Here is an 11,090-nt window from a genome sequence, read left to right as displayed (position 1 = left end):
GGAGCGCGGGAAGCAGGAGCCCAGCTGCGCAGACAAAGCTCTGGTTTGGAGCCGCGGCTCAGGATCGGCGTGTTCCTGTCCGGCACGCTGCCCTGGGGGGCCTCTGGCTCTGGATGGGGGGGGGTCTCAGCTTGGCATGGCCCCCCGGGGAGCTCGCAGGCAGTCCAGTCCAGAGCCGCGTGCCGAGGAATGAGCCGCACCCCCAGGAGCCCCCACCCTCCTGCTTGAGGGGGGGCGGCTCTGGGCCTGTCGCCCAGGGGAGATACGGAGACACGCCCTGTTCTCCCCCCCTCACCTGACTCGTCCACCACGGGCAGGGCGGAGACGCGGTGCTGCACGAAGATGCCCAACGCCATGTAGAGCGGCGTGTTGGGGTGCACCAGGGCGATGTTGGCGTAGGTGCCGATCTTCAGCTGCTCCAGGGTTTTGGCCATGAATTCCGGCTTCGGGACCTCCGTTATCTGCGGGGAATACGAGGGGGGTGTCACGGTGGGGAGGGGCGGGGGGGACCCCTGCAGCCAGCGGAGAGCGGAGCTAACCACCTTCTCGGCCCGACGGCAGGGGCTGGGCAGCACCGCCTCGGGCCGAGCGGGGCAGATGCAGCTGTTCCTTGGCGCCGGGTGGGGGCGTCCGGCCTGCCGTCCACATGGCAGCTGGGGCGGGGCGTGTTCCCGCCGTGGGTCGGCCGGACGGGCCGGGCCGGGCGCCTGAGCCCGGGCAGGGCGCCTGAGCCCGGGCAGCAAGTGGGCGGATTACGCCGCCCCCACCCCGAGGCCCCACAGGGACCCCGGCGGGCAGAACTTACAAACAGCTTGAGGAACTTGAGGATGCGTTTGTGCGTGAGGATGTAGAGGGTGTTCCCCGAGTCCGGGTCGATGACGGGCAGCCGGTGGATCTTGTTCTGGATCAGCGAGGAGACGGCGTCGAAGAGGCTGCGAGACAGACGGGGGCGGGGTAGACAGGCGCCCCGAGCAGGGGCAGAGCCCCCCGGACTCCTGGGTTCTCCTCCCGGCGAGGGTGGGGAAGGCCAGTGGCTGGTGCAGGACTCCTGGGCTCTCTCGGCAGCCCCAGAGCCTGTGACCAGAGCGGCCCAGCCCCCACAGAACATGGGGTCCCCCCGCACAGGGTCTTGGGCCAGGCCTGGGCTGTCGGGCGCTAGGGCGATGCAGGTAAATAGTCCCCCACCGCCCCCTTTCCCAGAGGGCACGGGGAGCCCCCAGCAGCTGAGCTCTTACCTGGCATTGGGGGAGATGCAGACCAGCGGTTTGAAGGAGTCTTGCAGATACACCTCTGTGGGGGAGAGGAGACGCACTCAGCGAGACACCGAGCGGGGCTCACAGCGCAGGCTGGGGCCCAGCCAAGGGAGGGGGGCACCGTGGGGCCTGGGGCAGCTTTTGGCTCCGGTCGGAGACAGTCCAGCTCTGCCCTTGGCACAGGGGGTTCTGCAGAGCCCAGGGGATCCCAGCCCCCCACCCTTGGCACGGTGCCCCTCAGCTCCCCCCGCCTGGCACCACTGCACCTCCTCCACACAGTGCTCCCCATCTCCTTCATCCTCACCCCCCAAACACTCCTCCCAACCCCCAAACACCCCGCTCCCGCCCCCCCAAACACCCTGCCCCCACACCCGCCCAAACACCCCGCCTCCCCTTACCTCGCCACGTTTCAATTTTATGCTCCTCCAGCTCGTAGATTTGAACCTAGACGCCAGGGGGAGGGGAGTTAGCCTCAGTCATCTCAGCAGTCGGCCCGAGCGCGGCTTGGGGGCTGCATCCCGGGGGGGGGGGGGGGCAGAGACCCCAGCACTAACACGCCCAGCGGGGCCAGATGCCCAGGAACAAGGGGCATGACCCTGGTGGTGGTGGGGCCATTGCTGGGGGCTCGGTTATAACTCTCAGCCCCACGGGAACGAAACTGGCCGGGGCCGGGGCCCATGCATCCCCATGGAGCCAGGGCGGGTACCCATCTCTGGCGCCGGGGGTGCGTATGCCCATCCTTACCATGGCCGACTTGTAGTAGCGATGGAGGATGTTGATGAAGTCAGTGATGGTCAGCATCCCTGGAGGGGAGAGGACAAGTGAGCGGGGCAAGGAGCCTCCGGGCAGCCCGATCCCCAGGGTCCTTCTGGCCCCCAGCGCGCCCCTCGCCCTGACCCCGACTTACCCACAAAGCTTTGCTTCTTGCTGTCCCAGAGCGGGGCGGCCCGCACGCCGTTGGTGACCAGCGCGAAGAAGGCTTTCTTCACCTGCAGCCCAACACGGACGCATGTCAGACCGGGGGGTGGGGGGGCAGTGCTGGTCAGAGCTCCCGGGGGTGGGGGGCAGGGGAGGTTGTGGGAATGGGGCACCTGTGCAGCCAGGGGGCTGGAGCAGCCAGCACTGGGGGCCGTGCCCAGGGAAGCCAGTCTCGGGGCCTCCTGCCCCCCGGGGTGAGCCCATCTGTGCCGTGGGGGACCCACCCTGGGGTGTGGGCACACACGTAGCCAGCGCCAGTCTAGTGCGCACCCCGCGGAGCACCCACCTGCAGGGAGGTGTCGAAGACGACCAGCTTGGAGCTGGTGGGGATCAGGTCATAGCAGCGATGGGACTTCATGAAGCAGGAGTACACCCCGCTGCTGGGCTCCACGTCTGGGGGGAGAAGGCGCCGTCACGGGGCTGGGGGCGGGGAGCGCAGGGGCCTGCTCTGGCTGTGCCCCCAGGGTGTGTGTTGGGGGGAAGAGCCGGCAGTGCAGAGGGGAAGGTCTGGGGGGTCATGGGAGTCCTGTTCCCGGGAGCAGCTCTTGCTCCCAGTCTGGGCGCATGCCCCCTCCCCTGCATGGCCCCTGCAGCCCGTGCCCAGCTCAGGCTCCCCCAGCACTGGGCGCCGCGCGGCGAGGGAGCCGCGAGGACAGGCTGAAACCCTGGGGAAGAGGAGCCGGGGGGCTGAGAACTGGGTCGGGGCTGGCAGAGGAGGGTGATAAATCGTTCTCCGTCCCGGGAGGCTGGACAAACCCCTGCTAGGGCTGGCCTAGCTAACACAGCGCAGGGGACTGGACCGACACCCCTTCCTGTCTGAGGCACCGGGCGGCCCCGGCCCAGCCCTCACCTTCCGGCGCCAGGGGGCACTTCTCAGCAACGCTCTCCGGAACCGGGCCCTGCAGACAGACAGAAATCAGAGACTCCCTGGCCACCCACAGCGCTGTGCCCCCCATCCCGAGACGAGACCGGCCCCCAGAGCAGAGCACCTGCTGGGAAGAGGAGAAGCCACAGGGGACATTGGATATAAGACGGGCGGCTCTCCCGCCCCATAACACGGACTCACTGCTTTGGGAAAGGACCATGGCAGCCCGGCTGCTGCAGGCACCCCCCCCCCCCCCCCCCCCCCCCCGGCACCCCCCCCCCCCGCCCCTGCCCCTGCGGGCACTCCCCCCCCGCCCCGCAGGTAACCCCCTCTCCACTCTGCAGGCAACCCCCCCCACACACACATACAGCAGGCACCCCCCCGCCCTGCGGGTAACCCCCCCCGGCCCTGCTCCTGTGGGCAACCCCCACCCCATAGAGTGGGCACCCCCCCGGCCTGGCTCCCGCAGGCAACCCCACACACACAGCGGGCACCCCCCCCCCGCCCCCCCCCTGCGGGTAACTCCCTCCCCACTCTGCGGACCACCCCTCACTCCCCGGCAGCACCTTAAAAAACCTCTTTAAGAAATCATTTGTAAAGTCCCCCCGCCCCACACGCAGCTGCGCTGTGCCCCTCTCTCTGCGCTGTGCCCGGGGCTGCCCGCCCCACGGTGCGCACGAGGCAGGGCAGCGGGTTTCCTTCCCCTGCCCATTCCCAGGGGAAGTCCCACCCCACCCAGCCAGTCTCCCGCCGGCCCCAGCAGCGATGCCTGGGCCCAGCTGAGCAGGGAAGTGACTTGCCCACAGTGAGGCAGAGCCGGGTGAGAAAAGAACCCAGGAGTCCTGGCTCCCAGCCCCTGCTCTAACCCGCTCCTTCCCTAGTGCAAATCATGAGCAGCGCTGAGTTTCTACGTGGGGCGGCTGGGGCCATAACCACCCGTCAAGCTGCAAGGCCGCCTCCGCCAGGGAGCTGCCGAGAGGAAGCGAAAGCCAAGCCGCACTTTTCACTTTCCTTTTCAGAGAGGGAACCTGGCTCTGGCCCAGGGCTGGCCTGGCTCTCGAGGAAGCTCCGGCTGCTACGAGGGAGCGACCACTTCTCTTTCATCTCAACTTCTCTCAGCGCGCGTCGCAAACTGCACCCGCCTCCGACAGGCAGCCACCTCTGTGGCAGAGCCCGGCAGCTGGTTACCCGCACGCAGCAACACTGCCCCAGTGCTCGGGACAGGGAGGGAGAATCCTGCCCCCAGCTCAGGAACAGAAGGGGCGATGGAGGGGGCAGAGAGGCCCCAGCCGGCGTGTGCCCAGGACACAAGCCTAGCACCTTGACAGACCCTGGTGGCCACGCCGGGCCGTTCGATGAACCATCGCGGCAGAGGGAGCCTGAGAGCCAGCCGGCCAAGGTGTGGGGCCAGTCCCAGATCCAGCCTCATCCCAGCATGGAGACCACGGGGACATTTCTCCCGCAGGAACCAGGCTGAGTCCCCGCAGCTCATCCCACCACGGCCACTGCCACCAGGCCTGGCACCCCAACCACAATCCCACTAAACCCCCAGGGACGGTGGCCTGGCTGGACTCCCCAACAGCCCTAATCTGGGGGCTCTGTCCCTTTAGGCCGGGCATCCTGCAGCCTGCCTGAAACGCTGACAGCACTGGCCCGCGGGCGCTGCCCCAGCACCCAGATTCAGCAACACCCCCCGGCCTCTCTGCTGCAGAGAAGCATGGCCGCGGGGCGCATGGGGGAGCCTGGCCTGGCCAGTTACAAGGTGCTCCCCCAGCACATCCCAGGGGACAGGACTGCCCCATGCAGGCAGGTCTGTGCCTAGAGCCAAGCAGCAGGGCTGGGAGCAAATACCACCCGGTCCTCTGGCCTCCAACCTCCACTGGCTGCCCTGGGCGGGGATTTCAACCCCTCGGGCGCTCACAGAGCAGGTGGGCAGGGACCGCAGCCAGCCAAGCCCTGAACGCTATTTCCAGGCCAAGAGCCCCCAGAGCCTGGCAGACCCCCTTCCAGGCTGCAGCATGCATCAGTGTCTCGGCTGGGGCAGCGAGGGAGCTGGCCGGAGACACACCAGAGTCCCCAGACCGGGGCTCAGCACAGCAAAGGCCCGGGAGGAGGAAATGGGGGATCTGGGTGCAGGCCGGGCTGGGCACGGAGCTCACACCGCCGAGCTGGAAGGTAACAGAGCCCTGGGGTGCGGGATGCCCTCCAGAGGAGCAGCCCCCTGCCTGCGCACAGCCCAGAGGAATCCATGCCCAGGCCGTGGGTCTGGGCTGTAGCCCCAGAGAGGGGCCCCCCAGCTCCCTGGCAGGGCTACGCGGGCGCAGGCAGGCAGAGCTGGAGCCATGGGACAGAGAGAGCTCCCAGGATATAAATAAGAAACGGGCTTTGGGCAGGAAAGGTCACTGCTCACGCGCCAGGGAGAGGAGGCCGCAGGCCAGGCTAGCAGGGGGCACCCAGCTGGTCAGGGCGCCATCGGGCCACAGAGAAAGCCCTGCTCACCTGCCACCTCCTCTGGGAAAACCATCTTCCAGGTGACCTGGCCCCGGGCCAGCCTGACTCTCGGGTTGGTGCCGACGAGGGACACGGGGTGCCCCTCGCCCGGGCGCGGCGCCGGAGCTGGCCTGGCCCGGGGCATTGGGCGTTTCGCTCTCGCCCCCCAGCCCCGTCTGGCTCTGTTCCCGCTGGCGCGGCCTGTCCAGGGCATCGGGTGCCCGGGCTCGGTGCAGGCGCCGTTGGGGGCTCACGCCAGGGTCTGGGCCCGGAGCAGGCGGGAGACACCGGGGGGGGGGGCAGGTTTGCACCCCGAGGAGCAGCATCGACCGACGCCGGGCACCGCACCTGGCACCCGGAGAATCGCTGCCCGGGGGGCCCCCCCACCTGCTGGGGGTCTCTGCTCCAGGGCCCCCTCCCGTTATAGGGGACCCCACAGCCACCCCCACTGCACGGGGAGTTAATGGGGGTGACGCATCCCCGGGGGGGCCAGTCTCTGGGGCACCAGCCAGAGGGGAGAAAGGGGGGGCCCGATCCGGGGGGGCAAGGGGCCCGATCCGGGGGGGCGGGGGGCCCGCCGGGGGGGCCGGGGGGCGCGGGGCCCGATCCGGGGGGGGCTCCCCACGCGGACCGACGGGGGATGCCGCTCCGGGGACCTCCCCCGTTCCCGGGGCCCCGGCCGGGCTCTTACCGCCTCCATGGCCGCGGCTCGTCTCGCTGCCGCCGAGCACCCGGGGGCAGCAGCGGGCGGGGCCGGGGCCGGAGCCGGGGCCGCTTCACTTCCGCCCGGATCTACTTCAGCCGCTTCCGCCAGCAGAGGTCATGTGACCGGAAGTAGACGCGAGAAGGACCCCGGCTGATACAATAACCCCTGAACCCAGTGACCTTTGACCCCCCCGCGGAGCCTGCACGTCCCCTCCGGTTATTAGAAAGGGGGGGGGGGGGGCGTTCCACGCTCGGTCTCTGCTCTAAGCCGAGCGAAGGAGGCGCTGGGCCCGCGGAACTCCCCGCCACCAGACCCGGGCGCGCGGCCTGCACCGGCCCCCGGGCTGCAGGGACCCGCTCCCCGGCAGCCGGGCGCCCCTGCACCCCGGGCCCAGGCACCGGCTCCTGCCCCGCCTTGTCCCTGCGGCGCCTGAGCTGGGACCCGGAGCTGCCTTTACACTGGGGGGGGGAGACCCGGGACCCCCCCAAAAAACCCACACGCGGAAGTCCAGGATCACCCAGTATTTAAAATGCACTTTTATTTTTTTCCTTTAAAAACAAACTCAGAGAAGCAAACTTTGAACCTCGCTCTCTGCCTCTGGGAACATAAATTATCTACATCAGAATTATATCCAATACAAAACATGCCACAGACAAGTTCAGCTTCGTTTTTCTTAAAAAAGGAATCATTTTACCACCCCCCCCCCCCCTCTTTTCTTTGTGCCGAAAGACAACCTCGCTGTACCACACACAAAATAAACCCCCAAACACCAAGGAAGATTCCTCACAGAGTCCACGCTTGCCGTAGTTTTATTTTAAACTTTATTTTTTTTAAAAAACCCAACAAAATAATAAATGGTTATTTCAGGATCATAAAAGGTAAAACTTAAAATATAATATCTGCAACTGTAAACAAACAGAAGTATTGGACAAGGCTTTGAATGCGAATTTACAAGCAGAGAACTTTTAAAAAAAAAAAATCAAAGGTCAGCTCTGGGACTGGATTATAGTTTATATAAAAATTAAAAACTGTATAGGTTTTCCCCCCGCCCCAGCTAAAATCTACAGGACTATTTTATACTCTAACCGTAGTCTAAAAAGTCATACAACCGGCTCTATTCTGTTATTGTCTTTACTCTTGACCAGCTTTAATCATTTTTTTGTAGTAATTTTTTAAATTTTTATTTTATACACTTTACAGCCTTCCAAGTTAATGGAAAAAAACAAAACAAAAGTTATACTGGCTTTTTCTCTCTCACACATCTTTATTTTAAAATAACATCCAGTGGTTTTATTATTGGTAAAAACGTTTTTTTCTCTCTACACAGCTCCCATTTTATTTACAGTTTTAAATTTAAATTTTGTGTATATTTTTTATTTTATTATTCCCTGCCCTCACCCCGAGTTTTAACATTTCATTTTAAACCTTTTGCAGCTTTGAATAGTTGCAGAAGCAGCTTTTTAAAAACGCAACAGTTCTTCTCTCTCACTTGAAATCTTTTGATTAAAATACATAAAATGCCCTGGGGCCCCCTCCCCCAGATTTCACTCCCCCCAAAATAATCTCACTTCATTGAATTCCCTCTCCCGCCCCAGGAGAGGACGGAAGTTTAATACAAAAGAGAACCCTCCTCAGCTGAGCCAGGCAGCTGTGGCATGGGAGTGCAGGTCAGGAGTTTGTTTCTGCTTCTTTCCTCACAACTGTGCCAGTCCCTGTGCCATCCCCGAGGGGGTGGGGGTGTCATGCCTTTGTGCGTTAAGAGATGTCAAACGATACAGTTTAATGGAGAGGGGCGGCGAGCGCAGGACCTCCAGCCCCATCTGGTTTACAGCAGTCTTAGAAGGTCCCTCCCGGATGAGCATTCAACCATCAGCAATAGGGTGCTGTGGCAGGGGGAGAAGTGGGGCCTGGTTTGTAAAGCCACCACTCCCCTCCCCTCCCCGGGGAGCCCACGCGTGGCAGGAGGCTCCTGGACCCTGTCACGTACGGGGTTTCTATTTAACAATGGAGACAAGAGCAGGGAGGATGTTTGCTCCCCCCGGTTGAGTTATGGAACATGTCCCCCCCGCCCTCCCCCCGAGATCTCCTCTACCCCACAGTCCAAAATCTCGGCCAAGCAGAGCACAGGAGAGCGCCCCCCCAAGGTTCTACTATCTACAAGCTAAGGTATAAATAGATAAATACCCCCCATACCATGCCGACATTACAGACACAGACAGCCTCCTCAGGCCAGCCTAGAGCAGCAGTTCTGGTAGTGAAAGGGGAGCTGGGTAGTGGGGGAGCAGAGTGGCTCAGGCAGGGCCCCCTGCCCCACCCCCAGACTCAGGAGTATGGCAGCAGCAGCAAACTCAGCCTGAAGCGAGGCTCCCCCTGGAGCTCAGCTCCTCCAAACCCAAACGCCTGGTCTCCCCGCCACGCTGTGCTGTGCTGGGAAGGTGGGTGGAAGCAAGGCCAGGGTCTTGGCACATTCTAGTTAAAGCCCCAAACCTCCACCGCTCCTGGGCCCTGCCCCTCGGCTGGCAGCAGGGTGCCCAGCTTTGTGCAGGGTGGGGGAGTTGCCAGGAACACTCCTGTGCACCCAACTGGGCGGGGCCCACAGGTGGGGGGAGGGAATCCTGGGATATTTTATGGTCTCTCCTTCCAGGCAGAACCAGGTCAGAGCTCAAGGCTACAATCTCCCTTGGCCCCAGGCTCCGCCCACTGTCACTCCTTGGGCTCCCCAGGCTCCGCCCACTGCCACTAGTTCTCATTGGGAACTAGGAAGGTTGCGCGTGGTCAGGCTCAGAGGGAGGGTCACATTGAAAACAGCAGAATCTAACACTTAAAATGAGGTAGGTTTGGGTGCAGAGGCTCCTTGTGTCCATCGGGGGTGGGGTGGGGGGAGCCCTTTTCTGCACGCGGCTCTCCCCAGCTCTGCTCCGGCAGCTGGTGCCTCCTTCACATGCTCACGGTGCTTTCGTTGACAGAACAAGAAATAAACCGAAGCCCAAGCGAGCTCTGGCTGTCTCCAGAGAGCCGGGCTGGGAGGTTTGGGATTGTCAAGCTCAAGGAGTCTCTTTGTTACCTTGGTAAGTTAGCGAGCAAATATTATTCAATTTTTTTTTTTTTTTTTTTAAAAACAAACAGACTGGATCTGAGCTCCCCGTGGGTCCGATACCTCGGCCGCCCCGCCCCGGACTCCGAGCTGGAGCACCCCGATCGCCCCGCATCCGTCCAGTTATTTACAATGAGCAAGGTGGACAGAGCAGGTTTTGTTGGTGCCACAGGCCCTGCCCTCCTCGCAAAACAAAACAAAGAAAACCCTGAGTTGCCAGTTCATCAGTTCCACTCATGGCGCGGCGGCCACCCACTCGGGGAGAGCAGCGCCCGGCCAGCAGAGGCCCAGGGCCGAGGCGCGCAGGGCTGGAGTGGCTAGGGAGAGAACCGAGGTCCCTGGTCTTTTCAGTACGCCCTCCCTGTGGAAGTTAGGTGGACAGCATCCGATGGGTGTGAGCGAGGACCGGCGCCCCCTGGAGCCACCTCGCCTTTGGAACTGAAAGTGGCCCCGGCTGACCCACCTGCACCAACCTCGCTTCCTGGGTTCCAGATGGGGCCGTTTCCCCTACGCCATCTCTGCTTCCCCCGCCCCCAGCATGGCAAAGGGGGAGGAGAACCCGCAGCAGAGGCCTCCTTGCAGCAGGGGCTGCCTGCGACTGGTGACCCCGTGGCGGCTAGTTCATCCATTTCCTGCAGTTCCAGGCTCCGCAGTGGCAGGGGATCTTATGCTGATCGTCTTCAAAGTCAAACTGGTAGTCGTAGGTCAGCTGGGGGCGAGAGGGGCAGAGTCACACAGCCAGCAATGCCCTGGCAGTCACGCCACCAGCTGCCGAGCCACATCACCCCTGCAGCCCCCCTCCTAGCACATCTGCGGAGCCCAGGGTAGCCCTGCCCCCTCCTGGCCCGCCCAGACTCTGCTTTGATTGCAGGTCCGGCGCGCTCCCCAATGCTCTGAACAGCTCAGGGGCGAGCCTGTGAGGCTGGCACGCGGTGGGGGGGCAGATCCTAGTTCTGTTCAGAGGAACAGCAGGAGGGTGCTGCTGGGGGCCGGGCAGGGGGACCTGTGGGGCAGGGGCTGAGCCAGGAGGCAGCACTAACCACACACCAGGAGCCCCTAGGCCAGGCCGGGAGACACCCTGTCCCCTACCTCCTCCCCTTTGGGAATCCGGCGGCTGGAGATGATGATAATCTTATCTTCCTTGTCGAAGGTCACGACCTCAGCCACACAGTTCGGGGCGCACGAGTGGTTAATGTACCTGGCAGGAAGGCAGAGAGGAGGGTGTCAGAGTGGGGATGTGGGGACAAGGGGCAAGCCCAGGTCAGGGGTCAGGCCCTGCGTTCCCCTCCCCCCGCAGCAGGCACAGCTTGGGGGACTTGCTACGTTGAATCAATGCCAGAGACCCATCGCGCAGCTTGGGAGGGGAGAAAGGGGGCCTGACAGAGTGGGGGGGCTGGAGCCAGGACTCCTGGGTTCTCTTCCCAGCTCTGCCACTGCCAGATCCCTTCCTCACTCTACCTGGGTTTCCAAGTTCCCCATAGCCCCCGGCTCATGGGGCTGACGTGGGTTCACAGGGCGGGATGTGAGTGCGCTCACCCAACGGCGCAGGTACCCCTGCGCGCTGGCCTTTCAACCGGAGATCGCGCCAGACTTGAACCCAGCACCTTCCAGATTGTAGGCGAGTGCCATAAGCCCTCAGCCACTCCCGTCCGCACAGCAGGAGGCTGGGAGTGTGTGTGTGTGTGTGGGGGGGGGGGGGGGGGG

At 63.5% G+C, this 11,090-nt stretch overlaps 2 protein-coding genes across 2 annotated transcripts in view; both read right to left on the bottom strand.

Annotated features, from left to right (window-relative positions):
• PRKAG1 (protein kinase AMP-activated non-catalytic subunit gamma 1) overlaps window positions 1–6,347 on the bottom strand; it is an 8,362-nt gene extending 2,015 nt beyond the window's left edge. Inside the window, exons 1-9 of the mRNA XM_026659632.2 lie at window positions 6,278–6,347; window positions 3,082–3,130; window positions 2,518–2,624; window positions 2,161–2,242; window positions 1,998–2,056; window positions 1,652–1,697; window positions 1,236–1,290; window positions 806–932; window positions 296–461 (exon numbers count right to left, since the gene is read on the bottom strand). Of these exons, the coding sequence (XP_026515417.1) occupies window positions 296–461; window positions 806–932; window positions 1,236–1,290; window positions 1,652–1,697; window positions 1,998–2,056; window positions 2,161–2,242; window positions 2,518–2,624; window positions 3,082–3,130; window positions 6,278–6,286 (700 nt within the window). The 5' untranslated portion in view covers window positions 6,287–6,347. The remainder of the gene's footprint in view (window positions 1–295; window positions 462–805; window positions 933–1,235; window positions 1,291–1,651; window positions 1,698–1,997; window positions 2,057–2,160; window positions 2,243–2,517; window positions 2,625–3,081; window positions 3,131–6,277) is intronic.
• A 1,152-nt stretch (window positions 6,348–7,499) lies between these two features.
• KMT2D (lysine methyltransferase 2D) overlaps window positions 7,500–11,090 on the bottom strand; it is a 12,995-nt gene continuing 9,404 nt past the window's right edge. Inside the window, exons 15-16 of the mRNA XM_026659601.1 lie at window positions 10,476–10,584; window positions 7,500–10,095 (exon numbers count right to left, since the gene is read on the bottom strand). Coding sequence (XP_026515386.1) covers window positions 10,003–10,095; window positions 10,476–10,584 — 202 coding nt within the window. The 3' untranslated portion in view covers window positions 7,500–10,002. The remainder of the gene's footprint in view (window positions 10,096–10,475; window positions 10,585–11,090) is intronic.

The sequence above is a fragment of the Terrapene carolina genome, unplaced genomic scaffold (genome assembly GCF_002925995.2).
Source record: "Terrapene carolina triunguis isolate 2854851 unplaced genomic scaffold, T_m_triunguis-2.0 Scaffold641, whole genome shotgun sequence".
In the NCBI taxonomy this organism is placed as follows: domain Eukaryota; kingdom Metazoa; phylum Chordata; order Testudines; family Emydidae; genus Terrapene; species Terrapene triunguis.
Note: the sequence above shows the minus strand (reverse complement) of the source record. Positions and strands in the feature narration are given on the sequence as shown.